The 27484-nt window shown below is 38.9% G+C and overlaps 1 protein-coding gene across 5 annotated transcripts in view; it reads right to left on the bottom strand.

The window, feature by feature from the left end:
- Positions 1–503: 503 nt before the first annotated feature.
- The window catches only part of KCNH8 (potassium voltage-gated channel subfamily H member 8), a 396050-nt gene continuing 369069 nt past the window's right edge, over positions 504–27484 (bottom strand). For all 5 annotated transcript variants that reach the window (XM_073023635.1, XM_073023634.1, XM_008009256.3 and 2 more), the window contains one exon: positions 504–4457. In XM_073023635.1, the coding sequence (XP_072879736.1) occupies positions 3753–4457 (705 nt within the window). In that variant the 3' untranslated portion in view covers positions 504–3752. The remainder of the gene's footprint in view (positions 4458–27484) is intronic.

The following is a 27484-nucleotide window of genomic DNA, read 5'->3' as shown; positions in this document are numbered from 1 at the left end:
TTTATTATACAATTACAGACTCTGGGTTGTCCTTAATAGAATTTCAATAGTTGTCTACTTACATGCAGATTAGCTAGGACTCAGACTTGTACTTCTATAGATTCTAGACCAATACTTCTCAGCCTTTAGTGTATTTGAGTCACACAGGAAGTTTACTAAATGGTAGAGTTTCAGGACCCATCCAAAGCAGCTGGCTTGAAGCTAGATTGTCTGCATTTCAAATATATACTCCCTGTGGTTGTGATGTAGGCATTCTGCTAAGTTCACATCCAATGCACAGCTCCTTCTGGAAAAACTGTTCCTATCAAATACTCATGCAGCTTCTGAGAGAATACTTTACTGGGGATAAACAATAAGCTCCATTTGTAAGTAGCTGGAATTATCCGAAATTTCTTCTTATATTGAATTAATATGAAGTTTTGCATAATCTCTCTGGTTTTAATTAGAATTGCATAGAAGATATTTATTCTCAACATAATAATAAAAAAAAAACTACCTTGACCAAGAAAGTAACTGCTTTTGTTGCCTCTGGGTTCCTGGGATGTTCCTTCAGCAGAGGGTGAGTAGGTGAAGAAAATGGAGGGGCTCAAAAATGCATCCCAGATAAGAAAACAAGGGCCTTTGCTATTTGTGCAGCTACAATGCTTGGACAATGAAACATCTAGGAAAACTTGAAATTCTCACTTTCTAGAATATTATTAGCACATACTTAAACAAAATAGAACTAAACTGTATCATCCTGAGTTGCCCTGGATATGGGAGAGTCCTATTTGTCAGAGTAGATGGGGGAAAGTGTTGATAAGGAATAAAATGGGGCTGATTTGGATGAGGCAGAGGTCCTCATGGAAGAAATGCATGGGAGCCCTCTCTCCTCCCAGGTGCTTGCTCACTTTTGTCCAGCTGCAGCTCCATGCAGGTCAGGGAGCTGGTTCTCATGCCTGCTAAAGTCAGATGTTGAGTAAATACAGAGAAGGTGATTGGATGGAAAATATGGGCTTGTTTCCAGCCAATTCACGGGAACATCCCCAAATCCCAAGAACTTAGCTAATTAATCCTATTTGTTTACTTGCATTGTAAAAATAACTCAAATATTTTATTCACTGATTTTGAAAAAAGTTGTTAGTTGACCCTTGAACAACATGGGTTTGAACTGCATGATCCACTCATATGCGGATTTTCTTCAGCTTCTGCCACCCCTGAGACAGCAAGACTCCTCCTCTTCTTCCTTCTCTTCAGCCTGTTCAAGGTGAAGACTATGACAATGAACACCTTTATGATGATCCACTTCCAGTTAATGAAGAGTAAACATATTTGCTCTTCATGATTTTAATACAATTTTCTTTTCTCTAGCTTTTTTTATTGTGAGAATACAGTATATAATACATATAATATACAAAATATATGTAAATCAACTGTTTATGTTATCAGTAAGGCTTCCAGTCAACAATAGGCTATTAGAAGTTAAATTTTTGGAGAGTCAAAAGTTATATATGAATTTTTAACTGTGTATGGGGCCAGCCCCCTTGCCCCTCATTGTTCAGTGGTCAATTGTAATTATTAGTAAAGTTTCAAAGATCAACAAGCATGCATGTGAACATGAACAGAGGGGTACTTAGAGCAGCCATGGCTGCTATCTATCATTTAAAATAGTCTATCAATCATTTAAAATAATGTGACTGGGCAAGTTAAAAAAAAATCTGTGTCTCAATTATTCACTTGTAAAATAGGGATAATAATAACAAATAAGTAACTGTTAGCAGTGTTTGATTAATACACGAGGAAGTATAATGTGTATTAATTCCTAAAAACTGACTGGTACAAAGTCAGTACTCAAGAAACAGAATGCCAGTTATTCTTGTTAGCATTAGTAATAGCAGTGTAATTTGCCAGAAGGACACTTGTGAGCCAACACCAGTTAACTCTTTTTGAACTGCACTTAAAATGATTACATAGGTCAAGAAGAGCAGAAGGGAGAATGTAAATGAATACATGAAATCTAGAATGTTGCCTTTGTCTCACTTTTTGCCTTAACTTAGGGAAAGACTGAATTTTGGAGAGGGGCAAAGTAGAAGGCATTGAGTCCTGAGTGACCTGCTTTATAAACATGTCCTGTGTTCATTTTTCTTAGAAAAGATATCTTTTTTCTCTGCTGCTCTATCCAGTTTTAAGGTGCAAGATTCACACAACATCAGAAGTCTTGGTGTGTTTAGATACTTTTAATGATACAATTCACAGATTGTTTAGTCTTTGTGTGGAAAATAGAGAACTCCAGAATGTGAACCCAATATGTCTTCCCAAAATGTTCAAGACAATTAGACCATAACTGTTCTAAAACACAAAATAAAACTTAAGTGAAGGTGCTTAAATCATTGCCAATCCCAGCATCTGAATTTGCCTGTTAATGTGAGATGTAGGGAACATTATGGATTCTAGACTGTGTCAGCATTCCTAACTGTGTAATCTCTGGGGCTTCCCCTGAGATTTATTAAAAATAGGAATGAAAACAACTGCACTGCATAGCGTTGTGGAGCCTTAAAGAAAAAAGGTAAAGTGCTGACCCACTGCAAGCTGGTATTACTCCCACAAGTTACAGCTCAGAAGTCTTGGCTCCATTTGGGGATTTCCACTGGTCTACTACCTCTTGTAAAAGCAAAGCACTGGGAAAGGACACACCCAGGTTTTCTCCCTCACTTTGAGCCCAAAATTGCCCTATGTCCACAGACCCATTTTGAATTCTTGAGCCACAAAATATGATGCCTAGAGGACAGACATTTCTGCTGGCACAACGACCTTAAATCAGGTCATTGACATGAGTCGGCAGAGCCTAGATGGAGCCTGTCTACCCCCATGCCAAAGCTCATGTAGTTGACACTCAGTCCATGTTTTTATTTCATCAACAAAATATGACTTCACTTTTCTTTTATAATCCAAAAGCATGAGAATACATTTGTTGCAAACTGCATGCAGAGAAAATGGGGGATTCCTTTGGAAACTACATCCTCTTAGTAATAAATAATTTTTGATCTACTATACACAACAGTAGTGCATTTCTTGTTAAAACAGCAAGCTTTTTTTTTTTTTTTTACCAAAATGAAAAGAAAACATTCATTTCTTTATAAATATTTAAATAGTTTAAATACATATTTCATACCAAGGATATAAAAATAGCCTCTGTGTTTTTTTGATAAATAAAGACGTTTTCATTTACATGGCAAATAACGTGCGAATAGCTAACCACTGGCCACCAGTTCTATTTGACTGATTGTCTAGGAGATGACATGCAGTGATAATTGTCCCTTTGCCTTCACAAAAAGAAAAATAGATCAGCAGGAGCTGTGCACTCCTGAGGCCAACAGTGCTATGGATATTGTTCAGGAATGACAATCAGGCACTCATGAAAAACCTTTGCCACACTTCACAAAAGCCACCCGGGACAAAAGTCATCCACAAATTCTTTGTCTAGGACTTCTAGCTGCTCAGACCCTCAGGGTCTTTGGATTGTTACCAATGTCTGTCAAACAGACCAGTAGTTTCATACCTGTACAGAAAAATGTTTCTATTATGCTTCTAGCATCTAGAAATTGTTTGCTACAGCATGGAGGTGGTTCTGCCTTTCCCTGACTCCTCACACTCTTTTCTGCAGGATTCCCAGCTTTGCTCAGTCTTCCTACCCACCAGAGGCAAAAAAGGCAAACTAAAACTGTCATGCAGTGGTAGGTCTGAGATTAGCAGCTGCTTCATGGGCACTAATATCATACATTTATGGCTTTGTTATCTTTCACTTCTGCTGTGCTTGTGACAACTTCCAGTGGAAAGTTCTCCAAAGGTTTTGTAGACGCTGATGCCATTCCTTCCTGGTTCCAAGATCCAGGTAAGTTCTCCAGACTGAAGGAACTCACAGTTCCCTGACTGAAGCTGCCCTCCTCTGATCTGCTTGGGAGAACTAGGTGCAAAGATGTCTCCGAAGAGGAGCAGACAGAGGATGAGAGAGTTGCTGAAATGGACTGCAGAGGCGTCAGCGTAGAATCTGAATGTGGAGAGATGCACCTTAAAAATTGCAAATGACCTTCCTGGACAACCTGGTAGTGGGAAGGTGAATAATCAAGGCTTGGAGAATGATAAAGTTCACTGTCTGCAGGATTTTGCTCATGAGCTCCAGTTCTTTGGGGGCTGCTCCCCACAGAGGAGGGATCCACACTCCAAATGTCTGAGGCGATATTACTGCTGCAAAGTTGTGCTTGGGTATAAGCAGCCCCGCCTGTTTGCAAGTGTAGGCAAGGCTGGTGCACACTCCAGCTCATTCTGGTCTGTAGGCTCTCCCTGGAGGGACACACAGAGGTGCTGTGCAGAGAGCAAAACCGTGATGGCTGCTGAGGTGACAGAACGTTTTCCAGAAGCTGGATCACATTTCTCATGTCTTTACCCAACTGAGAAACTTCCTGAGTCAATGTTGTTACCTATGTGGATACAGCAAAGTGAAAGGTAATAGTTAGAGGTGCATAGTAGTGACTAAATTTCAGAGAAATGAAGCAGGGAAGTGATATTCCTTTTGGTTTTCTTTTATTCCTACTTATTTAAACATTCTAGCATTTGCTTTGTGAAAAAGAAATTTCTTTGTCTTTTTTTTTTTTTTTTTTGAGACGGAGTCTCGCACTGTCATCCAGACTGGAGTGCAGTAGCGCGATCTTGGCTCACTGCAACCTCTGCCTCCCAGGTTCACGCCATTCTCCTGCCTTGGCCTCCCGAGTAGCTGGGACTATAGGCACCTGCTACAACGCCTGGCTAATTTTTTTTATTTTTAGTAGAGACGGGGTTTCACCATGTTAGCCAGGATGCTCTTGATCTTCTAACCTTGTGATCCGCCCACCTCGGCCTCCCAAAGTGCTGGGATTACAGATGTGAGCCATGAAAAAGAAATTTCTTAATAAGAAAGCCTGAAAAGCTGCTCCAACTCCAACCAAGCCCAAGGGGTGACTGGGTAGGTTAGGCATCTGAATGAACATACATCCCGATCTAAAGACGTCCTCATTCTGAAAGATCCTAGAGGGGCATAAGTAGTCTGGGGATCTTAATCAGTGATTTGGGATTCTTAAACAGAATGAGAGATATGGATCCATCATCTCTTAAGTACTGATGATATCTTTGCTCACTCTAGGTGAATGGGATGCACGATAGTGCACAAAAATCATCGGACACTTCTAAACAATGTGGAGTGGCAGAAATTGCATGTAAAGCACTCAGCACACTAAGCACTGCTACCTATTTGGAGTAGACACCTAGTGAGTGGTAGGTCTCACTCTTGCCATTTCTGGTTGAAGCCTATGCTTATTATAGGCCAGAGACAAAGTGGCCTTCAGTGATGGTGAAGTTGCTACAGAAGAACTCATACCAGATTTGCTACAGAGAAAGTTTGCAGAAAAAGGGAAAGCTATGGAATGAGAGTTGGAAAGAAATAAAAAGACCTGCAATGCGGACAAGTAGAGATAAGCATTGCAGAGCGTCTGAGAGTCCTGGAACCCATCAGTGAACCTGAAACCCCATGGAATTATAGAACAACAAATTGTGTTGTATGTACTTCATTCTGTTTTCTAGGTGAGACATTTAGCTTTCATGGCCCCCAAACACTTAAGAACCGTTGAAAAGTCTTCGTTTTACACTTAAAATGCATAATAAAATTCATCAGATAATTTATTTTCCTAATGACCACATCAGTATTTGAATCATGGAAGAACACGAGAAAATTGAATTTCACTTAAACCTGGCTTTTCTAAAAGATATGTATTCTTCAAATTGAGGAAAACATATTTCAGAAAGCAGGACACACACATATATTTTCTAGTCCTTGGTTATATTCATGTAACTAACATAATGTAATATTTTGCCTTCATTGCTACAATACTTTGTATTTTATAAAGGACTTTCTATGACTTTATTGTACTGTCATGAACCACAAAATGCTAATAGAAGCAAATGAACCTATGGGCTAAATATAATCAGGAAACAAAAAGAGGTAGTTCAACTTCATTGAACTGAAGATTCATTCAAGACTGCTGTTTTGGGCAGACATTCTTCAACATCTAAGTACATATTCCTAATTCATCCAGCAACTTAATTCAGTCTACTTACTGTGAGTGCATTCTGAAACTAATTCTCCCTGGCAGGTCCATCAGGAGGTAACACTGCTCAAAGTCAGGCATTTTAAAAAAGGCCAGAAGGAGGTTCTTCCATGGTTCGGGCAACCAACTGGTAACACCTGTCTTGAAATTGCCAGGCCAAAACTATTTCTGCCCTTCCGCTGGCCTGAAACTCAAGGGATTCAACTGAATACTTGTCTAGGCTTTTCAGCAAATCTAAAACTTCTGAAGACAACAACATCTCTCAGTCCCACATTTGAGAAGTGAAACAATGAATATGAGAAAAATTCAATATGCTTTGAAGTCTTTACTACAGGTTGTCAATTTCATGACCTGCCAAACTTCAATTCTAAAGCACACGAATCACACTTAAATCATTACCCCAGGATCTTTGCACTACCTACAGTCACAAGGGTTCCATCTTAAATTGATTAACTCTTATATCATAATTTCAGAAGACAAGGCTGCCACTAAATGAGATGGTTAAAGAGGCACATTAGCCATCCATTCATATAGGTTGTCCAAGCTAAATTCCTGTGTGAAGCTCACCAGGGCTACATTAGTTCACTTCCCAATAAAAATGCTTTGAATTGACCTTCTATTGAGAATTAAATAAAGGCACAGTCTCTGAAGAACGATTTTGAATTTTAGGCACATCAACTTATGTTAATCAACAAATGTTTGTACGTTTGTAAATTTATACAATGTACTTTCAGGTACATTTTCCCTATTGGATCTACAAACAGTGCTAAGACAGGCAGGGATGTATTATTATTTCTCAACTTGTAAAATGGGAGCAATAAGACTTAGAGGTGAAAGGACATTTTTAAGGTCACTTATTTCATGAATGACAGTCTTCAGTCTAGAATTTAGGACTTCTAAGTTTGGTATTCATTCTGTTGTGGAATGTTATCATGTGGAAAAAGAAATATTGCTTAAGAAAGGGTTGAGAGATTTTTCCTAATGTGGTCAGAACATGTAAAGAGCACGACACAGAAAGGTAGCCTCATGAGTAAAAAGCTGTGTGAAATGTTAATTCAACATTAAGTAAATAGCGTCATCTCTAAAAAAATAGGAGACTGATTAAATACAGTAAAATATCTTCATAGCAAACTATATGAATGCAAAAATAGTTTCCTCAGGGTAAGAACTGGAAACAGATATGTTAATAGACATATTTCTGATGAACTATTTTTCTAGTTTTCAAAATAAACAGATATTTTTCCATGATTGAAATACCTTTGCATAGACACATTCTTTTTTTTTTTTTACAGATATATAATAATCACATATATTTATAGGATACATGTGATATTTTATATATGAATACTGTGTGCAATGATCAACTCAGGATAATTAGTATAACCACTATCTCAAACATTTATCATTTATTTGTGTTGGGAATATTTCAAATATTTTCTTCTAGATATTTTGAAATATACAATAAATTATTGTTAATTATAGTCACCCTACTATGCTGTCAAACAATGGCACTTACTCCTTTTATTTAACTGTACTTCTCTGCCCATTAACTAACCTCTCTTCATCCTCACCTCTCCCTTCCCAGCCTCTGGTAATCATCATTCTACTCTCTACCTCTGTGAGATACATTTTTCTAGCTCCCACAAACGAGTGAGGACATGCAATATTTGTCTTCCTGTGCCTGGCTTACCATGCATTTGCACAACTTTGAGGCCATGAACTTTGAATAGGAATCCAGAGTCTTGACAGGATCCAGGAACATAAACAAGCACTAACATTTTCAGAAAACAAATTACTATCCTAGCTTGAACTAAAAGGAGCAAGTAACTCAAGGAAACAGATTTCTTTAACTCTAGAGGGAAATAATCAATTTATGTTAGGGAAGATTCCTGCCACTGTGTCTCTGGGGATACACCCTTGAACCTTATTAAAGTTGCATGAGGGAATTAATTGTGTTAAGTAAAGGATCTCTCTTTTTGCCATGACAAAGCCAGCTGTCACAAGGAGAGATGGCATTTCCTAGAAGTAGAGACTGTGGTGACAGTAAAGGTGACAACATACTGCCACAGAAAATGCCATAAAGTTTTACTGCATTTTTGTTTACTGCTTCCTGCTGTGCTTGCTATCAAAATTTATTCTAAAACAGGAAAGATCTCAGTCTTGATCAAATGTTGAAGTCAAAGAATGCAGTGTTGCTACTATCTGAGGGTGGTGGTGCAAGTGCTTCTCTATAGCATGGTAAGAAGACACTCATTTGCTAAAAAAGGATTGTTGGGGCTACTTTGTGAACAAAACCCTATCCACTTAAGAAGACATGTATACATATGTAACAAACCTGCACGTTGTGCACATGTGCCCTACAACTTAAAGTATAATTAATAAAAAAAAGATACTTCTTCAAAATACAACTTAACTGCAAAGAGATATGTCAATTAAAACAAACAAAATCGTTCTGATCAAATGAGCCTAAGTTTTCCCACTTACCTCAACAGCAGCATAAAATATTTAAATGTTTCTGACACTCATATTAGAAAATGCAATCTTTTTGAGCAGGTAATACAAAGCCCTTCACAAGCCCCACTTAGTTTTTAATGGCTCCATGTCCTGCGTTTTCTCCCTTGCACACCATCACATACAGTGAGCTTTACCCTTCACTGCCCTGGTGTGTGCTGTTCCTTCTGACAGTGGGCTCTTCTCCTCTGCCCTTCTCTGTCTGGCAAGAAAATCTTCTCCTTCAAACTTCTTTTAATACTTAATTTTCTCAGCAGAGCATTTCCTTGACTTACTGATACTCACATAGCAGTTTTAGCCCTGACCAGTTTGGATCACATAAGACTGTACCAACTAGTCTTTGGAGTTCCTTGAGGGTAAAACTGTTATCTCAGTATCTCCTGGTCTCAAGGCAATGCCTAGAACACAACATGTACTCAGCAAATCTTGAACGTAAAAATAAATACAATACCTCCATTTTGAAGGACTTTTGATTGTTATATTGCCTTTGATTCTGATATTATTTTATCTCATGATTTTACCATAAATATTTTAGGGGAAAGTTGCCTGATACAAAATTGTATTGGAAAAACTGTAACTGGCCATCTTCATTCCAAGTATATATACTAAAAGTGGGTATGACTGTTAGAATTCATATATATAACTTTCCTAAACCAAAGCCTTGACTATCATTTTAAGTGCAGGTGGTATTTCTACTGTTAAGAATCCCTTTTCCTTTATTGTGTTTCTTTTATAATTGTTGAAATATGTCTCCATTGGCCAAGGTTTCTGCTGGATTTCACTTGTCTTACTGCTTTGTCATCTGTCCCAGCATAAACTTGATTTCCACGGGTAGTTCTAATTCTCTGGGAAATTTCCCCCAGTGACTGATTCTTAGATCTCATAACTACATTATGAATGCCAAGTGATGAATTCAATTAAGTTATTAAGAGTTGTTTATCAACTGAAATTTGGCAAACATTTTGCATCCCCGATTGCTACTCTGGATGGCTATTGTAGACGTGGCCTTCAGATTCTCTTTATAAAGACTGCATAAAGGAAACATAACAATATACATTCTTATTTGTTTATTAATTTACATTTTCTTTATCCATTTCCCCCTCTTCCTCTTTTTTTCTTCTTCCCCCTTCTCCTTCTTATTCTTCCATGGATAAGAATCCATCAGCCTGGAATTTAAAACTGTTGGCCAAACCAGTTTACCATCACCATCTGCACAGCCAATTGTTCACATCCAAGATTCCTCTATCTCTTCCAAAATCCCAACTGTTAAAAAAAAGAAGTGATGAAAACACCATCTGTGCTTCCAAGTGGTACAGTTTTGTATCCAAAACTTTGAAGCACCTAAAGATTCCTCCCTTCTCTATTCTCCCAGCTTCATGCATTAACCACACAAATCATTAGACGTTTTGCAGGCAATGCATTTGCTCTTGTTAAACAACATCTCCTGTCATGAATAAAAACCTATGTGACAACTGACTTGCCAACCGGCCATGATAATCCACTCACTGATCCTTCCATAACCCTAAGAAGGGAATCACTGACTACCACAGCTTTTCTATTTCTGTTGTGTCCAGGTTTCCTCAGAACTTCTGTTGGTTTGGAAATAGTCATTGTTGCCCTACATTTCCAGAGTATCTGGTTTACTCCTCTCATGTTTAATCAGTTTTATTGGTGTAATGCTACTCTGTGTCATAGTTCCATAAGGGCCCTGTTGTGAGGATTAAATAATATAATAGATATAAAACTTTAGTCCCCATATGACTGGTATCATGTCAGAATTCCAGGTGGCTCGATTTGATAGTGGATTTGTGACACAGGCACTAAGCTTGGTAGAGAACTTCTGCAAGGGAGGGAATCCTAATCCAGAAAGTATTTAGCTTAAAGAAAATAGAAACTACAGTTATCTCTATAACTCTTCTTCTGCCTTAGCATAGAGAGATAAGCCATTCCTGGTAACAATTTTACATAATTAATATCAGAAGAAAAAGTCTCGAATTTTTAGTATTGCCTTGTATGGATCTTTGCAGTGGCAAGTAGAAACAGCAATAATTGATGCCATTGGAAGATGTAGATTAAGGTCTTGTATTTCAAGTACAAAGTTTGAACAACTGCATTCAGATGGATTAAAAATTCTCTATAAAGGATGTGTGAGCCAAAATGTAAGGATGTGCAGCCTGGTTTTGATCAGAATTGAAAAAGGACCAATGTGGAGCGGGGGGCAGGTAGGGCAGCTACTACATATATTTATTGCTCTTCACAGTAGTTGAGCTCCTGTGAAAATCCTGCCACATAATAGAACTCTACAAATCTTTGTTGATTCATGAATAATTCAATGAATAGTGAATTTCATGGTGAATTTCTTATGACTTTCTGTTATTTTCAATTGAACTTCAGTAGCTCACTTTCATCAGTCGCCCCTAAATATCACTGAAAGATAAAGAAGTATCAGTATACCTCTAGCAGGTAAGAATGTTTCATATAAGATCCATGTCTCATGGAAGTCCCCACCACTTCAAAATGGGAGCTTTCAAAACATCATGTTATTAAACGGCTTAAATAATCTATCTGCAGTACCGGTGACCTATATGCATTGTCAGTGTCCACAGTTAGATTGTGTGTTTTTTGGTGTAAACACAGATTTACTGTTCTGGTGTGTCATTAGATTGTGCCTTTTGGCAATAAAAGTATGAGTTACTAATGTGGACCAGAGAAAAAAGGTCTTTGACAAAATCTTTCATTTCACATAAAATGACATATAAAACCATATAAAATAGCTTGACTTCATTTTACATATGTTTTATATTTCTCTATCTTGGCTATTGGTGTGATATAATTATTGGGCTTTAAGTATAACTGGAACTTCCGTTGATAGGCAGAGAAAAAAAAATGTGATTTCCATTTTTGTGCATTCAGTGAGCAGATGGGGTATGCATCTGTTGACATAATCTTCTTAGCTTGAAGAGTTCTTGACCTGTCACTCAATTTTTGCCAAACATGTACACATTTGCCTGCTAGACACAATTCTCCTAAGGGGTACTAATTATACCAGTCATCCCCTGACCCACTACAAATACATATACATTTTTTCAAGCTATGATTAGGGGAAAGTAAATGGTTTTTCATTTAATCCTTTGTTATGTTGCATATTTATCATAGGATTTAGACATGTTCAAACAAACTCCATAAACAGGAAAAACAAAAAAGACGATTGGCATAATTTCATTTTTGTGTCTTTTGCTTTACAAAGCATTCAAAACAAGTGATAGTCTTTTCATCTGTCAGCTAAAATAATAATCACACTCAGCATATGCATACATTTCATCCAAATGATGACCTCAATCCCATTACTAATAAAAGTTGTAAATCTTTGTCTACAGCTGGAGAGACTAGAATGTTGGAAGGTGAAGTGGCTTGTTCTAGGTCACACAGGACTACTAACCAGGGTTTTACTTCTGCAGGTGCAGCCGATGTCTCTTAAATTATAATTAGGGAAGAATTACAAGTCCAACATTACCAATACAAAATGACCAATTATAGTCCTGAAAGTGATTCAATGGCTTCGTTGAGTTTCTGCAAGCTCAGGCCTTTGGACATTACTTCAGCTGTACCATGGTAATCTATTATTTATCAACCCTTTGACTGCATTTGTCATCTGTTTTCCTGGTTTCTGTGGCAAAGTTTGATTAGTGTTCAAATTGCTGTCTGACTAAGGGATCTTTACTGCTATCAGTAAACACCAAATGAAAGTTTGTCTGCTCTCAGAATACTGGTTGTATAGAACAGTGCTTGTCAAACTTTAATGTGTATAGGAATCATCTGGGGATTTAGACAAAGGGTATACTCAGATGCAGTAGGTCTTGGGCAAGACCTGAGATTCTGCATTTCTTATAAGCTCAAGTTGATGCCAATGCCGCTAGTTCATGCTCTACAGACAGATTCTTAGCCCCAATATATTTAGAAATTTCTTTTTTAGGGAAGCTCGAACTGGGTGGAGCTCACAGCAGCTCAAGGAAACCTGCCTGTCTCTGTAGACTCCACCTCTGGGAACAGGGCACAGCTAAACAACAACAACAAAAAGCAGCAGAAACCTCTGCAGACGCAAACGACTCTGTCTCACAGCCTTGAAGAGAGCAGTGGATCTCCCAACACGGAGGTTGAGATCTGAGAAGGGACAGCCTGCCTGCTCAAGTGGGTCTCTGACCCCTGAGTAGCCTAACTGGGAGACATCCCCCACTAGGGGCAGTCTGACACCCCACACCTCACAGGGTGGAGTACACTCCTGAGAGGAAGCTTTCAAAGTAAGAATCAGACAGGAACACTCGCTGTTCAGCAATATTCTATCTTCTGCAGCCTCTGCTGCTGATACCCAGGCAAACAGGGTCTGGAGTGGACCTCAAGCAATCTCCAACAGACCTACAGCTGAGGGTCCTGACTGGTAGAAGGAAAACTATCAAACAGGAAGGACACCTACACCAAAACCCCATCAGTACATCACCATCATCAAAGACCAGAGGCAGATAAAACCACAAAGATGGGGAAAAAGCAGGGCAGAAAAGCTGGAAATTCAAAAAATAAGAGCGCACCTCCCCCTGCAAAGGAGTGCAGCTCATCGCCAGCAACGGATCAAAGCTGGACAGAGAATGACTTTGACGAGATGAGAGAAGAAGGCTTCAGTCCATCAAACTTCTCAGAGCTAAAGGAGGAATTACGTACCCAGCGCAAAGAAACTAAAAATCTTGAAAAAAGAGTGGAAGAATTGATAGCTAGAGTAATTAATGCAGAGAAGGTCATAAATGAATGGACAGAGATGTAAACCATGACACGAGAAATAAGTGACAAATGCACAAGCTTCAGTAACCGACTCGATCAACTGGAAGAAAGAGTATCAGCGATTGAGGATCAAATGAACGAAATGAAGCGAGAAGAGAAACCAAAAGAAAAAAGAAGGAAAAAGAAATGAACAAATCCTGCAAGAAGTATGGGATTATGTAAAAAGACCAAATCTATGTCTGATTGGGGTGCCTGAAAGTGAGGGGGAAAATGGAACCAAGTTGGAAAACACTCTTCAGGATATCATCCAGGAGAACTTCCCCAACCTAGTAGGGCAGGCCAACATTCAAATCCAGGAAATACAGAGAACGCCACAAAGATACTCCTCAAGAAGAGCAACTCCAAGACACATAATTGCCAGATTCACCAAAGTTGAAATGAAGGAAAAAATCTTAAGGGCAGCCAGAGAGAAAGGTCGGGTTACCCACAAAGGGAAGCCCATCAGACTAACAGCAGATCTCTAGGCAGAAACTCTACAAGCCAGAAGAGAGTGGGGGCCAATATTCAACATTCTTAAAGAAAAGAATTTTCAATCCAGAATTTCATATCCAGCCAAACTAAGTTTCACAAGTGAAGGAGAAATAAAATCCTTTACAGATAAACAAATGCTTATTTTGTCACCACCAGGCCTGCCTTACAAGAGACCCTGAAGGAAGCACTAAACATGGAAAGGAGTAACCAGTACCAGCCATTGTAAAAACATGCCAAAATGTAAAGACCATTGAGGCTAGGAAGAAACTGCATCAACTAACGAGCAAAATAACCAGTTAATATCATAATGGCAGGATCAAATTCACACATAACAATATTAACCTTAAATGTAAATGGACTAAATGCTCCAATTAAAAGATACAGACTGGCAAACTGGATAAAGAGTCAAGACCCATCAGTTTGCTGTATTCAGGAGACCCATCACACATGCAGAGACATACATAGGCTCAAAATAAAGGGATGGAGGAAGATCTACCAAGCAAATAGAGAACAAAAAAAAGCAGGGGTTGCAATACTAGTCTCTGATAAAACAGACTTTAAACCATCAAAGATCAAGAGAGACAAAGAAGGCCATTACATAATGGTAAAGGGATCAATTCAACAGGAAGAGCTAACTATCCTAAATATATATGCACCCAATACAGGAGCACCCAGATTCATAAAGCAAGTCCTTAGAGACTTACAAAGAGACTTAGACTCCCATACAATAATAGTGGGAGACTTTAACACTCCACTGTCAACATTAGACAGATCAACGAGACAGAAAGTTAACAAGGATATCCAGGAATTGAACTCATCTCTGCAGTAAGCAGACCTAATAGACGTCTATAGAACTCTCCACCCCAAATCAACAGAATATACATTCTTCTCAGCACCACATCGCACTTATTCCAAAATTGTCCACATAATTGGAAGTAAAGCACTCCTCAGCAAATGTACAAGAACCAGAAATTATAACAAACTGTCCCTCAGACCACAGTGCAATCAAACTAGTACTCAGGACTAAGAAACTCAATCAAAACCGCTCAACTACATGGAAACTGAACAACCTGCTCCTGAATGACTACTGGGTACATAACGAAATGAAGGCAGAAATAAAGATGTTCTTTGAAACCAATGAGAACAAAGATACGACATACCAGAATCTCTGGGACACATTTAAAGCAGTGTGTAGAGGGAAATTTATAGCACTAAATGCCCACAAGAGAAAGCTGGAAAGATCTAAAATTGATACTCTAACATCACAATTAAAAGAACTAGAGAAACAAGAGCAAACACATTCAAAAGCTAGCAGAAGGCAAGAAATAACTAAGATCAGAGCAGAACTGAAGGAGATAGAGACACAAAAAACCCTCCAAAAAATCAATGAATCCAGGAGTTGGTTTTTTGAAAAGATCAACAGAATTGACAGACCGCTAGCAAGACTAATAAAGAAGAAAAGAGAGAAGAATCAAATAGACACAATAAAAAATGATAAAGGGGATATCACCACCGACCCCACAGAAATACAAACTACCATCAGAGAATACAATAAACACCTCTACGCAAATAAACTAGAAAATCTAGAAGAAATGGATAATTTCCTGGACACTTACACTCTTCCAAGACTAAACCAGGAAGAAGTTGAATCCCTGAATAACCAATAGCAGGCTCTGAAATTGAGGCAATAATTAATAGCCTACTAACCAAAAAAAGTCCAGGACCAGATGGATTCACAGCTGAATTCTACCAGAGGTACAAGGAGGAGCTGGTACCATTCCTTCTGAAACTATTCCAATCAACAGAAAAAGAGGGAATCCTCCCTAACTCATTTTATGAGGCCAACATCATCCTGATACCAAAGCCTGGCAGAGACACAACAAAAAAAGAGAATTTTAGACCAATATCCCTGATGAACATCGATGCAAAAATCCTCAATAAAATACTGGCAAACCGGATTCAGCAGCACATTAAAAAGCTTATCCACCATGATTAAGTGGGCTTCATCCCTGGGATGCAAGGCTGGTTCAACATTCGCAAATCAATAAACATAATCCAGCATATAAACAGAACCAAAGACAAGAACCACATCATTATCTCAATAGATGCAGAAAAGGCCTTTGACAAAATTCAACAGCCCTTCATGCTAAAAACGCTCTATAAATTCAGTATTGATGGAACGTACCTCAAAATAATAAAAGCTATTTATGACAAACCCACAGCCAATATCATACTGAATGGGCAAAAACTGGAAAAATTCCCTTTGAAAACTGGCACAAGACAGGGATGCCCTCTCTCACTACTCCTATTCAACATAGTATTGGAAGTTCTGGCTAGGGCTATCAGGCAAGAAAGAGAAATCAAGGGTTTTCAGTTAGGAAAAGAAGAAGTCAAATTGTCCCTCTTTGCAGATGACATGATTGTATATTTAGAAAACCCCATTGTCTCAGCCCAAAATCTCCTTAAGCTGATTAACAATTTCAGCAAAGTCTCAGGATACAAAATTAATGTGCAAAAATCACAAGCATTCTTATACACCAGTAACAGACAAACAGAGAGTCAAATCATGAATGAACTTCCATTCACAATTGCTTCAAAGAGAATAAAATACCTAGGAATCCAACTTACAAGGGATGTAAAGGACCTCTTCAAGGAGAACTACAAACCACTGCTCAGTGAAATCAAAGAGGACACAAACAAATGGAAGAACATACCATGCTCATGGATAGGAAGAATCAATATCGTGAAAATGGCCATACTGCCATTTATAGATTTATAGATTCAATGTCATCCCCATCAAGCTACCAATGAGTTTTTTCACAGAATTGGAAAAAACTGCTTTAAAGTTCATATGGAACCAAAAAAGAGCCCGCATTGCCAAGACAATCCTAAGTCAAAAGAACAAAGCTGGAGGCATCACGCTACCTGACTTCAAACTATACTACAAGGCTACAGTAACCAAAACGGCATGGTACTGGTACCAAAACAGAGATATAGACCAATGGAACAGAACAGAGTCTTCAGATATAATACCACACATCTACAGCCATCTGATCTTTGACAAACCTGAGAGAAACAAGAAATGGGGAAAGGATTCCCTGTTTAATAAATGGTGCTGGGAAAATTGGCTAGCCATAAGTAGAAAGCTGAAACTGGATCCTTTCCCTACTCCTTATGTGAAAATTAATTCAAGATGGATTAGAGACTTAAATGTTACACCTAACACCATAAAAACGCTAGAAGAAAACCTGGGTAGTACCATTCAGGACATAGGCATGGGCAAAGACTTCATGTCCAAAACACCAAAAGCAACGGCAGCAAAAGCCAAAATTGACAAATGGGATCTCATTAAACTAAAGAGTTTCTGCACAGCAAAAGAAACTACCATCAGAGTGAACAGGCAACCTACAGAATGGGAGAAAATTTTTGCAATCTCCTCATCTGACAAAGGGCTAATATCCAGAACCTACAAAGAACTCAAACAAATTTAGAAGAAAAAAACAAACAACCCCATCAAAAAGTGGGCAAAGGATATGAACAGACATTTCTCAAAAGAAGACATTCATACAGCCAACAGACACATGAAAAAATGCTCATCATCATTGGCCATCAGAGAAATGCAAATCAAAACCACAATGAGATACCATCTCACACCAGTTAGAATGGCAATCATTAAAAAGTCAGGAAACAACAGGTGTTGGAGAGGATGTGGAGAAATAGGAACACTTTTACTCTGTTGGTGGGATTGTAAACTAGTTCGACCATTATGGAAAACAGTATGACGATTCCTCAAGGATCTAGAACTAGATGTACCATATGACCTAGCCATCCCATTACTGGGTATATACCCAAAGGATTATAAATCATGCTGCTATAAAGACACATGCACACGTATGTTTATTGCGGCACTATTCACAATAGCAAAGACTTGGAATCAACCCAAATGTCCATCAGTGACAGACTGGATTAAGAAAATGTGGCACATATACACCATGGAATAGTATGCAGCCATAAAAAGGATGAGTTTGTGTCCCTTGTAGGGACATGGATGCAGCTGGAAACCATCATTCTTAGCAAACTATCACAAGAACAGAAAACCAAACACCGCATGTTCTCACTCATAGGTGGGAACTGAACAAGGAGATCACTTGGACTCGGGAAGGGGAACATCACACACCGGGGCCTATCATGGGGAGGGGGGAGGGGGGAGGGATTGCACTGGGAGTTATACTTGATGTAAATGACGAGTTGATGGGTGCTGACGAGTTGATGGGGCAGCACACCAACATGGCACAAGTATACATATGTAACAAACCTGCACGTTATGCACATGTACCCTAGAACTTAAAGTATAATAAAAATAATAAATAAATTAAAAAAAGAAATTTCTTTTTTATTTTGATTTTTTAAATTGACAAAAATCATGTGTATATATTTATGTTATATAACTTGATGTTTTGACATATGTATACCTTGTGGAATGACTAAGTTAAGCTTATTAGCATCTCTATTACCTCACATCCTTACCACTTTTTCTGTGGTGAGAACATTTAAGATCTACTCTTTTACCAATTTTCAGATATACAATACATTATTATTAACTGTAGTCACTATGTCACTACAAAACAAAAGAGCACAGCTTCTGACAACTGACCTTTTCCACCAAGCCTTCTCTGACTCATGATTCTGTAACTGCTCTCTACTCTGGCCCCTTCTGACCTAGGAGTTGTGGTGACCTTCCATTGTTATTATCAAGAGGGGTGGTTCTACCCCTTGTGGTTTCCCTATACTCTACTGACTTCTTTGTAAATAACTTTTTAATTCAACATTGCTAAAATTGCCCATTTGGAATGTGGCATTGGTTTTTACTTGGGCTCTTACTGATATATCCATCTTCTATTCAAAGATGAGAAGAGTCCTATCTATAAGCCATCACAGGCAAAGAGGAAGAAAACAACCAGTCTCCAAAAGTTACATGCATTTTAAATCCACACCTCACAGGAGAAGTTTTCTGAATGGCATACATAATTTTTTTCTTTTGAGAGATCCACATTGTTATTTAGAATTTTTAAAAAGCAGTAAAATTCTCATGAGAGTTACAAATCTGCCTATTTATATAGGCTTGAGAACTGGAAAATAACCAAAAAGAGTTCTACAAAGCATAAATTAGTTGGAAACATTCCAGGTTAAAAACCGATGTCCACAAAACGTAGTATTAACATCAATAACACGTATCTAAAAATTAAAAGAAAAACTGTTGGTTTTGCCAGGAGTTAAATGAATTTTGTCGTTCTAAGTCAAAAAGTGAATGTACAGTCTTTGTTTATATTTTGCTTTGAAAATTGATGAGCAATAACTATATATGATCAGGATGAAGAAGAAAACAGCCTATATAGACAAATCTTGGAATGACCTGACAATTCTGTCAGTGTGTTTCAGTTGACTCATTTGTCAATGAAAAGATATAATGGCAACACTAATTCAGAGGACTAAGGAATCAACTTTACTATAATATATTACTCATGTAGGTTCCCTTATGTGAATTATTGGTAATATCCTGTTTTTGTAGGCATTTAGAAAAGTAGTAAAGCAACTTTTAAATAAAAAACAGCCTCTCTTATTATTCCATCTCTTTGACTCAAGGAGATTTCATTAATCTATTAGCTTTTTCAAGTATAACCTAGAAAACAACTGAGATTCTTTGTCTGTTTTCCAGTGGAAGGTCTTTCATTGTTGGCATTTGTTTTTACTTTGATAATACATAATACATTTAATTGGGGGATATTTAGAATTGAATTTTGAGCAAAATTAAATGAGGGACAAAATTTTCCTATTAGTTTTTAGGTGCTATGGTACATACTATGAGGGTTTGCCAGTATCTAGTTTTCTTTTCCTTTTTCTTTTTTTTTGAGATGGAGTCTCACTCTGTCGCCCAGCCTGGAGTGCAGTGGCTCTGTCTCGGCTCACTGCAAGCTCCGCCTCCCAGGTTCACGCCATTTTCCTGCCTCAGCCTCCCAAGTAGCTGGGACTACAGGCACCCACCACCACGCCCGGCTAATTTTTTTTGTATTTTTAGTAGAGACGGGATTTTGCCACGTTAGCCAGGATGGTCTCGATCTCCTGACCTTGTGATCTGCCCGCCTCGGCCTCCCAAAGTGCTGGGATTACAGCCGTAAGCCACTGTGCTGGCCCAGTATCCAGTTTTCTATTTCTTTTGGGATATACAAAAGCTTACACTTTCTTCTCCCATTGAAATTAACTGTGCCCATGGAATTAGTTCTGGTGAATAAAATATCGGCAGAAATGATGTGTTTATCCTTCAAACCAAACAATTATGCTCCACACTTCAAATGGAAAACAGCCAATCAGTGACATTCCAGATGGTGCAGCCACTTCTACTGACCTGTGTTAGGCATTTTGCTTGAACGAGAAACAAATTTTAATGACTTTGGAGTTTGTTACCTCAGTATAATTTATAACAGTGCTTATCTGATAATGGTGGGACTCTTCAAAATGTTAGAAACAGTAACTGGACTTTTCGAGGAGTTGAAAATGAGAAAATAAAGCTAAAAGATCTTGATGTTATAAAATTAAATTTGAAAATCTAACTTTTAGCTCATAGTGATGATATAAAATAATTTTCTTTAAAGCCTTAGGACAATAGTGCATAGCGAAGGTAAACACCTTGTTGAAATCACAGAATAGGAATCTAAATATTTTTCTCTTTCCAAAGTGAATTCTCTTTCTTCCATAGTGTGGTTTATGCCTCATGCCTGCTGTGTCAGAGCGCACAGTCTCCGTTGGTAAGCTATGGCTTGTATCTTTCTGGGTCAGCCACATTTCAGAAATGAGAATGCACTCTAACCTTCACCTACAAACCTTTTCAGAAGTGGAGCATTTGACTTACACAGCCCAAGGCCCCTATCGTGACATTTTTGTAATTTTCAAAGAGTTTCCTTAGAGTCACACTATTTCATACTATGCCGTAAAGCAATGGCAATGTGGTCAAAGCGTTCTAATATTAGCAACTGCCCCACATCTTTTAAACTCTCCTAACTATTCTGTGAATGTAGGTAATTACCAATATTATTCCTTTTCAGACTTTGGTTCCATATTTAGCTTGCAGATTATGATTATGAAATGTACACACTGCTGAACGGTTTCTTTATGTCTTAAATCTTTGAACAAATCTTAGAATAGAGATTCTGCAGTGCTCTGACACCTCACACAGTGCCCCACAGTCTGCCTGGCATGTGTCACACGTATTTTAGGTCGTCCTTTTGGTGGCAGAGTTTTTATCATGCAGTACATCCCACATTTATTATCAATTCTTCTCTTGCTTGCTATTAACCAAATAATAGCAAGAACAAAGAATAAAGCAATCAAATGATGACACATGTTAGTAATAGAAAATAGGCAAAATGGTAAAATCAGGTTTGGACTTTCAAAAAGTTTTTTTTCTATATAAACTATCATTTTACAGGAAAGATGAGGAAAAGAAAAATAGGTTAGAAGAGGGATAATTTTACAGTTTGAAGTCCATTTGTATTTTTTATTCTGCCTGTCTTAGTGGGTTTTAATGCACTATCCAAGGGGTCAAAACTGTGTATAAATTAAATTATGTGTGAAGGATAAGATTTTTCTACTTAAGCTTCAACCGTGAATAAATCAGATATTTTCCTTTATGGAAAACCTAATTCTTTGGGAAAGAATAGTTGGACCTTGACATTTTATCTTGCCCTTTTTATTCAAATGTTTGACAAGATAAAAAGATGTATGTCGGTGAGCGACACAGAAGACCGGTGATTTCTGCATTTTCAACTGAGGTACTGGGTTCATCTCACTGGGGAGTGCCAGACGATCTGTGCGGGTCAGCTGCTGCAGCCCGACCAGCGAGAGCTGAAGCAGGGCGAGGCATTGCCTCACCTGGAAAGCGCAAGGGGGAAGGGAATCCCTTTTCCTAGCCAGGGGAACTGAGACACACAACACCTGGAAAATCGGGTAACTCCCACCCCAAAACTGCGCTTTAAGCAAACCAGCACACCAGGAGATCATATCCCACACCTGGCCGGGAGGGTCCCACACCCACGGAGCCTCCCTCATTGCTAGCACAGCAGTCTGTGATCTACCAGCAAGGCAGCAGCCAGGCTGGGGGAGGGGCGCCCGCCATTGCTGAGGCTTAAGTAGGTAAACAAAGCTGCTGGGAAGCTCGAACTGGGTGGAGCTCACAGCAGCTCAAGGAAACCTGCCTGTCTCTGTAGACTCCACCTCTGGAGACAGGGCACAGTAAATAATAACAAACGCAGCAGCTCTGCAGACGCAAACGACTCTGTCTGACAGCTTTGAAGAGAGCAGTGGATCTCCCAACACGGAGGTTGAGATCTGAGAAGGGACAGCCTGCCTGCTCAAGTGGGTCCCTGACCCCTGAGTAGCCTAACGGGGAGACATCCCCCACTAGGGGCAGTCTGACACCCCACACCTCACAGGGTGGAGTACACCCCTGAGAGGAAGCTTCCAAAGCAAGAACCAGACAGGTACACTCGCTGTTCAGAAATATTCTATCTTCTGCAGCCTCTGCTGCTGATACCCAGGCAAACAGGGTCTGGAGTGGACCTCAAGCAATCTCCTACAGCTATAACCTACAGCTGAGGATCCTGACTGTTAGAAGGAAAGCTATCAAACAGGAAGGACACCTACACCAAAACCCCATCAGTACATCACCATCATCAAAGACCAGAGGCAGATAAAACCACAAAGATGGGGAAAAAGCAGGGCAGAAAAGCTGGGAATTCAAAAAATAAGAGCGCATCTCCCCCGGCAAAGGAGCGCAGCTCATCGCCAGCAACGGATCAAAGCTGGATGGAGAATGACTTCGACGAGATGAGAGAAGAAGGCTTCAGTCCATCAAATTTCTCAGAGCTAAAGGAGGAATTACGTACCCAGCGCAAAGAAACTAAAAATCTTGAAAAAAAAGTGGAAGAATTGATGGCTAGAGTAATTAATGCAGAGAAGCTCACAAACGAAATGAAAGAGACGAAAACCACGGCACGAGAAATACGTGACAAATGCACAAGCTTCAGTAACCGACTCGATCAACTGGAAGAAAGAATGTCAGCGATGGAGGATCAAATGAATGAAATGAAGCGAGAAGAGAAACCAAAAGAAAAAAGAAGAAAAAGAAATGAACAAAGCCTGCAAGAAGTATGGGATTATGTAAAAAGACCAAATCTACGTCTGATTGGGGTGCCTGAAAGTGAGGGGGAAAATGGAACCAAGTTGGAAAACACTCTTCAGGATATCATCCAGGAGAACTTCCCCAACCTAGTAGGGCAGGCCAACATTCAGATCCAGGAAATACAGAGAACGCCACAAAGATACTCCTCGAGAAGAGCAACTCCAAGACACATAATTGCCAGATTCACCAAAGTTGAAATGAAGGAAAAAATCTTAAGGGCAGCCAGAGAGAAAGGTCGGGTTACCCACAAAGGGAAGCCCATCAGACTAACAGCAGATCTCTCGGCAGAAACTCTTCAAGCCAGAAGAGAGTGGGGGCCAATATTCAACATTCTTAAAGAAAAGAATTTTCAACCCAGGATTTTATATCCAGCCAAACTAAGTTTCATAAGTGAAGGAGAAATAAAATCCTTTACAGATAAGCAAATGCTTAGGGATTTTGTCACCACTAGGCCTGCCTTACAAGAGACCCTGAAGGAAGCACTAAACATGGAAAGGAACAACCGGTACCAGCCATTGCAAAAACATGCCAAAATGTAAAGACCATCAAGGCTAGGAAGAAACTGCATCAACTAACGAGCAAAATAACCAGTTAATATCATAATGGCAGGATCAAGTTCACACATAACAATCTTAACCTTAAATGTAAATGGACTAAATGCTCCAATTAAAAGACACAGACTGGCAAACTGGATAAAGAGTCAAGACCCATCAGTCTGCTGTATTCAGGAGACCCATCTCACGCGCAGAGACATACATAGGCTCAAAATAAAGGGATGGAGGAAGATTTACCAAGCAAATGGAGAACAAAAAAAAGCGGGGGTTGCAATACTAGTCTCTGATAAAACAGACTTTAAACCATCAAAGATCAAAAGAGACAAAGAAGGCCATTACATAATGGTAAAGGGATCAATTCAACAGGAAGAGCTAACTATCCTAAATATATATGCACCCAATACAGGAGCACCCAGATTCATAAAGCAAGTCCTTAGAGACTTACAAAGAGACTTAGACTCCCATACAATAATAATGGGAGACTTCAACACTCCACTGTCAACATTAGACAGATCAACGAGAGAGAAAGTTAACAAGGATATCCAGGAATTGAACTCATCTCTGCAGCAAGCAGACCTAATAGACATCTATAGAACTCTCCACCCCAAATCAACAGAATATACATTCTTCTCAGCACCACATCGTACTTACTCCAAAATTGACCACGTAATTGGAAGTAAAGCACTCCTCAGCAAATGTACAAGAACAGAAATTATAACAAACTGTCTCTCAGACCACAGTGCAATCAAATTAGAACTCAGGACTAAGAAACTCAATCAAAACCGCTCAACTACATGGAAACTGAACAACCTGCTCCTGAATGACTACTGGGTACATAACGAAATGAAGGCAGAAATAAAGATGTTCTTTGAAACCAATGAGAACAAAGATACAACATACCAGAATCTCTGGGACACATTTAAAGCAGTGTGTAGAGGGAAATTTATAGCACTAAATGCCCACAAGAGAAAGCAGGAAAGATCTAAAATTGACACTCTAACATCGCAATTAAAAGAACTAGAGAAGCAAGAGCAAACACATTCGAAAGCTAGCAGAAGGCAAGAAATAACTAAGATCAGAGCAGAACTGAAGGAGATAGAGACACAAAAAACCCTCCAAAAAATCAATGAATCCAGGAGCTGGTTTTTTGAAAAGATCAACAAAATTGACAGACCACTAGCAAGACTAATAAAGAAGAAAAGAGAGAAGAATCAAATCGACGCAATTAAAAATGATAAAGGGGATATCACCACCGACCCCACAGAAATACAAACTACCATCAGAGAATACTATAAACACCTCTATGCAAATAAACTGGAAAATCTAGAAGAAATGGATAATTTCCTGGACACTTACACTCTTCCAAGACTAAACCAGGAAGAAGTTGAATCCCTGAATAGACCAATAGTAGGCTCTGAAATTGAGGCAATAATTAATAGCCTACCAACCAAAAAAAGTCCAGGACCAGATGGATTCACAGCTGAATTCTACCAGAGGTACAAGGAGGAGCTGGTACCATTCCTTCTGAAACTATTCCAATCAATAGAAAAAGAGGGAATCCTCCCTAACTCATTTTATGAGGCCAACATCATCCTGATACCAAAGCCTGGCAGAGACACAACAAAAAAAGAGAATTTTAGACCAATATCCCTGATGAACATCGATGCAAAAATCCTCAATAAAATACTGGCAAACCGGATTCAGCAGCACATCAAAAAGCTTATCCACCATGATCAAGTGGGCTTCATCCCTGGGATGCAAGGCTGGTTCAACATTCGCAAATCAATAAACATAATCCAGCATATAAACAGAACCAAAGACAAGAACCACATCATTATCTCAATAGATGCAGAAAAGGCTTTTGACAAAATTCAACAGCCCTTCATGCTAAAAACGCTCAATAAATTCGGTATTGATGGAACGTACCTCAAAATCATAAGAGCTATTTATGACAAACCCACAGCCAATATCATACTGAATGGGCAAAAACTGGAAAAATTCCCTTTGAAAACTGGCACAAGACAGGGATGCCCTCTCTCACCACTCCTATTCAACATAGTGTTGGAAGTTCTGGCTAGGGCAATCAGGCAAGAGAAAGAAATCAAGGGGATTCAGTTAGGAAAAGAAGAAGTCAAATTGTCCCTGTTTGCAGACGACATGATTGTATATTTAGAAAACCCCATTGTCTCAGCCCAAAATCTCCTTAAGCTGATAAGCAACTTCAGCAAAGTCTCAGGATACAAAATTAATGTGCAAAAATCACAAGCATTCTTATACACCAGTGACAGTCAAACAGAGAGCCAAATCAGGAATGAACTTCCATTCACAATTGCTTCAAAGAGAATAAAATACCTAGGAATCCAACTTACAAGGGATGTAAAGGACCTCTTCAAGGAGAACTACAAACCACTGCTCAGTGAAATCAAAGAGGACACAAACAAATGGAAGAACATACCATGCTCATGGATAGGAAGAATCAATATCGTGAAAATGGCCATACTGCCCAAGGTAATTTATAGATTCAATGCCATCCCCATCAAGCTACCAATGAGCTTCTTCACAGAATTGGAAAAAACTGCTTTAAAGTTCATATGGAACCAAAAAAGAGCCCGCATCTCCAAGACAATCCTAAGTCAAAAGAACAAAGCTGGAGGCATCACGCTACCTGACTTCAAACTATACTACAAGGCTACAGTAACCAAAACGGCATGGTACTGGTACCAAAACAGAGATATAGACCAATGGAACAGAACAGAGTCCTCAGAAATAATACCACACATCTACAGCCATCTGATCTTTGACAAACCTGAGAGAAACAAGAAATGGGGAAAGGATTCCCTATTTAATAAATGGTGCTGGGAAAATTGGCTAGCCATAAGTAGAAAGCTGAAACTGGATCCTTTCCTTAGTCCTTATAGGAAAATTAATTCAAGATGGATTAGAGACTTAAATGTTAGACCTAATACCATAAAAATCCTAGAGGAAAACCTAGGTAGTACCATTCAGGACATAGGCATGGGCAAAGACTTCATGTCTAAAACACCAAAAGCAACGGCAGCAAAAGCCAAAATTGACAAATGGGATCTCATTAAACTAAAGAGCTTCTGCACAGCAAAAGAAACTACCATCAGAGTGAACAGGCAACCTACAGAATGGGAGAAAATTTTTGCAATCTACTCATCTGACAAAGGGCTAATATCCAGAACCTACAAAGAACTCAAACAAATTTACAAGAAAAAAACAAACAACCCCATCAAAAAGTGGGCAAAGGATATGAACAGACATTTCTCAAAAGAAGACATTCATACAGCCAACAGACACATGAAAAAATGCTCATCATCACTGGCCATCAGAGAAATGCAAATCAAAACCACAATGAGATACCATCTCACACCAGTTAGAATGGCGATCATTAAAAAGTCAGGAAACAACAGGTGCTGGAGAGGATGTGGAGAAATAGGAACACTTTTACACTGTTGGTGGGATTGTAAACTAGTTCAACCATTATGGAAAACAGTATGGCGATTCCTCAAGGATCTAGAACTAGATGTACCATATGACCCAGCCATCCCATTACTAGGTATATACCCAAAGGATTATAAATTATGCTGCTATAAAGACACATGCACACGTATGTTTATTGCAGCACTATTCACAATAGCAAAGACTTGGAATCAACCCAAATGTCCATCAGTGACAGATTGGATTAAGAAAATGTGGCACATATACACCATGGAATACTATGCAGCCATAAAAAAGGATGAGTT

The sequence above is a fragment of the Chlorocebus sabaeus genome, chromosome 15, assembly GCF_047675955.1.
Source record: "Chlorocebus sabaeus isolate Y175 chromosome 15, mChlSab1.0.hap1, whole genome shotgun sequence".
NCBI lineage: Eukaryota > Metazoa > Chordata > Mammalia > Primates > Cercopithecidae > Chlorocebus > Chlorocebus sabaeus.
Note: the sequence above shows the minus strand (reverse complement) of the source record. Positions and strands in the feature narration are given on the sequence as shown.